This window comes from Nymphaea colorata, chromosome 3 (assembly GCF_008831285.2).
Source record: "Nymphaea colorata isolate Beijing-Zhang1983 chromosome 3, ASM883128v2, whole genome shotgun sequence".
Classification (NCBI taxonomy): Eukaryota; Viridiplantae; Streptophyta; class Magnoliopsida; order Nymphaeales; family Nymphaeaceae; genus Nymphaea; species Nymphaea colorata.
The window spans coordinates 3,349,719-3,353,665 of NC_045140.1; the positions used below are offsets into that span (position 1 = coordinate 3,349,719).

The window sequence follows — 3,947 nt, forward strand, 5'->3', positions numbered from 1 at the left end:
GCTTCCGGAAACCAACTTCAACTTGTGCCCTCTCTGCAACAGCATTAAGTTCACGGTGTCCCATAGCTGCATCAAACTCACATGTTCTCGATTTATTCTTTGTATTTTTGAATGTAATCTTACTCCACTCCCCCCGTTTCTTTGCTACCACAATCTCCAAAACAGGATCTTCAAGAAAAAAAATCTCCAAGATAGCTCCTACATTTTCTTGGGTTTTCTAAACTTTCCTTTTATGATTGGCTTCATATTTTTTCTTTTTTTTTAGTTTTTCAAAATATGTTTGTATTCCTTTGGGCGCTAATGGGCAGGTATTAGTGCAACACTGATGATAAACTTGCGTTGAAGAACACTAACGTATTTGGTATAAGATAAGATCGATTTCCTTTCAACTTATGATATAAGAAAAATGAGCGACTAAAAAGCCTTTCAATTTCTTTATCATGGCTTTCTTTAATTTTTTTTTTTAATATTTACTTACATGAAACGACTAAAAGCTTTCATACTTATGTTTTCAAGTAACATTTTTCAAACTCAAGTGTCATGCTTACCACTACTTGGTAGTTGAAATAGAATAACATAATGAAGTATAAATTTAAACCAAAAACTCTTTGCGGGTAAGCTACCTCGCCACCGGTGTCACGGACTGACACGGTCCGACTATACAAACTCTAAACACAAGAAAACAACCGGGTTGTCATTTTAGTTTGAAGCACAAATCCAACAAAACTACAAGCATGACCACAAGGCTAGGCGGGGCCCATCCTACGCCCATCTCAAGTCGCGCATCTCTCTAGACCAACGCGTGTCCCTTCCTTACAAATGACCTTTTTACCCTTCCTCACAAAAAACACACACCCTTATCACAAATGGTTTGAGGGCATTCTCGTCATTTCAACAAAGACCAGTGCAGGGACAAAATGGTCATTTTGGAATGTCTAGAGAGAGAAAGAGAAGGGATATGCGTGTGCATAAGGTGTAGGACCGATCAGGGTATGCGTGTTGATAAGGATTCGGTTATTCTTTTTCAGTCTCTTCTTCTCTATTGCTATGCAAAAGTCCAAAACCTAATCCCCCCAACTCTTCCAATCGCAAACAACTTTCTCTCTTCACATGCGACCACTCCTTTTCCTTTCTAATTTTCTTCCAATATTTTTCTCTTTATCTTATGAAAACAGTTTATTTATTTAATTTTTATTAGTAATCTCGTTATTTAAATTGCTTAAAGAACACAATTAAGAGGGAATAAAAATGAGAGGCCGTGGCCGCCTGGCCGGCCGACCCTGGCTCGAACCCAGTCGGAGGCGAGCTGCCTGACGTCATCGAAGCCCCGAGAGTCTATAAATAAAGCCTCCAGGGGCCGTCAATAAGCTTGAGGGAGCGAGCGAAGCCTGCCTTCTCCTCTCTCGACTCTTCTAGTCTTCTTCTCCTTCCCCTTCTTCCCTCTTCCTCGCGCTTTCTTCTCCGGACTGCACCGTTTTCTGTTTCAACTTGACCTGACCACAGATGGCTGGAAGCCCATCAGGCTCCATCGATCTCGCCGCAAACGGCAACGGCGCGGTGAAGTTTCTCTGCAGCTACGGCGGCAAGATCCTTCCCCGTCATCCTGACGGCAAGCTCCGTTACGTCGGCGGCGAGACCAGGGTCCTTTCCGTCGATCGATCCGTCTGCTTTGCTGGTTCGTGTTTCTTCTTCTTTTTTGTCTTGTTAGCTTCTTTTTGTTTGGATTGTTTTCGGGTTTTGTTTCTTGTGTTTCGTCGCCGACGGTGTAGAGCTCATGCCGTGCGTCTGGCCCTCTATTTGTTACAGAGCTCGCGGTTAAGCTCGGGGAGTTGTGCGGCGAGCCTGGCTCTGTGTGTGTGAGGTGCCAGTTGCCGACGGAGGATCTCGATGCTCTGGTCTCCGTCACCTCCGACGAGGACCTCTTGAATCTGATCGAAGAGTACGATCGGTTCAATCGGGGAAAGCCGTCTCCTTTGAAGATAAGGGCCTTCCTCTCTCCTCGTAGGCGTAGCACCAAGAAACCCTCTTCCCCCCCTTCTCCGTCTATTTCCACTCTGAAGCTGTTGGATTCCGGGAAGCTCCCCAAGCCGGCCGGAAAGATACTAGTCCCGTCAACAGGCCGTTGCATCCACCAGATCTTAGCGCCGGAGAGGTCTCACGTGCCCAATCATCACCACCACCGCCACCTGATCATCCCTGTCGACGGATGCTCGGACTCCGCGTTCAAGACGGTCGAACTACCCCTACGGTATTATTACATCCAGGGAAACCCTAATACGAATCTTCCTCTGGTTCATAACGGCAATCAATGGCAGTAGAACTATACTTTTGTATATAAAACTATATAAGCACTACACAGATCCGAGAGGAAGGGAGCTCTCGGTGGAACTGTTACCTGAGGAAGAACAAAAAGAGAAAAAATTGAACAAGAAGGGGAAAGAAAAAAGAGTACAGCGAGAAACCATGAACCTAGATTTTTTTTTATGCCTTTTCTTTTTGCCTTTTCTTTTTTCTTCTTCTTTTGTTCTTTGTTGTGTATCGCTGCCTCCATGGAAAGAGACGATGGAAATGGTTATAAAAGCATCGCAGCCTGTGGTTTTTGGCGTGTGCTGCATCTATTGTTGGTTAATCAAATTCCTGGCCTTCTGTATTTGCCTTGAAGCTGCTCGTCTCCTTGTTTCCCTCTGAATTTGAGACGCCGAATCGCCTTTTTCCGTTGTTGGCATCGATCCCTTCCTTTCATCAAAGCATCTGCAACGTTCTTCGTCACGTTTTCCGCCATTATTCCTGTTCTCCGTTCAACTATTTCCAATATCACCCTCATGTTTTTCCTTTTCTTTTTACCATTGTCAGTCTCATCCTCGTTCCTTTCTTTTGCATTGTCCGTTGTCATTCGTGATTTGTTCTTGTTTTCTTTCGATTCTCTGTGTCTTGGCTTTTTCTATATCATCTCTCTTTAACAGTAACACCTATTTTTCCTTTTTTCCTTTTGTTTATTACTTTTCATTTGTTCGGATTTCCTCCTTGTTAAACTGAACTGTTGCTGATGCGTTTTCTCTGGTTCTTTTGATTGCAGGATTTGGTGAAGGGCGGAGGGGGCCATGGCTGCTCTGATCTACAAAAAAATTTCTTACAAATATGTGATTTGATTACTTTCTATGGTGCCATCCTTCACAGTTCACACTTTTGCTTTTTCAAATCGTCCACATAACGCGCTGGATGTGCGCGTGGGGCCTAGATGTTGATTAACACTTATACAGAAGATTTTATGCTTTGCTTGGAGGGAGGGCCAAAGGGAAGAAAAGCAATGGAAGCAGAAGTGAAGAATCTGGGATCTTTCAGTTTGAGTCGGTCAATTGGGGCCTTGGATTTCAGAAAAATATTGAGCTGGACAAAGAGAGAAAACAGGAAAGAATTGAGGCCATACATATATATGGCGGACCACCTGCATGGACTGGAACAAGAATTACCTTCCTGGAGAAGATGAAAATAAAAGAAAAGGAAAGGTCTTGAAGGCAGAAGAAAGAAACAAAAACATAAAAGGCTATAAAACGAAGCTTTAAAAAGATAAAAGAAAAAAATGGTTCCACTGTGATCTCTGTACAATCATGGTCCGGTCGGCGGTCAGTTGATCGATCAGGCTCAGCTGAACTGCCCTTGATTGGTGAATGCAATGAGAGATTGGAAACAGGTGAACTTGTCTTCCTTGACCATCAACTCTTAAACATGTCGATTTAACAAAATACCTTTTGAAATAAGTATATCTTGGCAATGTTTTGGTAAAAAGAAAAAAATTGAAGCTCCCATCTTTTGGCAACCTTGAAGAGATGACTCCCATTTTGAAAGGCACATTTCAACTGCTGAATATCCTTTTAAGCTCTACTTTCTTTCTTTGATTTTGAATAAAACAATACTGGTCCTTTGACAGAGAAACGTATTCTATTATT

At 42.9% G+C, this 3,947-nt stretch overlaps 1 protein-coding gene across 2 annotated transcripts; it reads left to right on the forward strand.

The window, feature by feature from the left end:
• Positions 1-1,356: 1,356 nt before the first annotated feature.
• Positions 1,357-3,690, forward strand: LOC116251401 (uncharacterized). Of its 2 annotated transcripts, XM_031625652.2 has the most exons (3): positions 1,357-1,675; positions 1,807-2,248; positions 3,077-3,690. In XM_031625652.2, the coding sequence occupies exons 1-3, from the start codon at positions 1,504-1,506 to the stop codon at positions 3,084-3,086; spliced, it is 624 nt and encodes a 207-aa protein (XP_031481512.1). In that variant the 5' UTR covers positions 1,357-1,503; the 3' UTR covers positions 3,087-3,690. The 2 variants fall into 2 exon arrangements, with proteins under 2 accessions (XP_031481512.1, XP_031481511.1); XM_031625651.2 differs by lacking the exon at positions 3,077-3,690 and having other exon boundaries at positions 1,358-1,675; positions 1,807-2,661.
• The last annotated feature ends 257 nt before the right edge of the window (positions 3,691-3,947 follow it).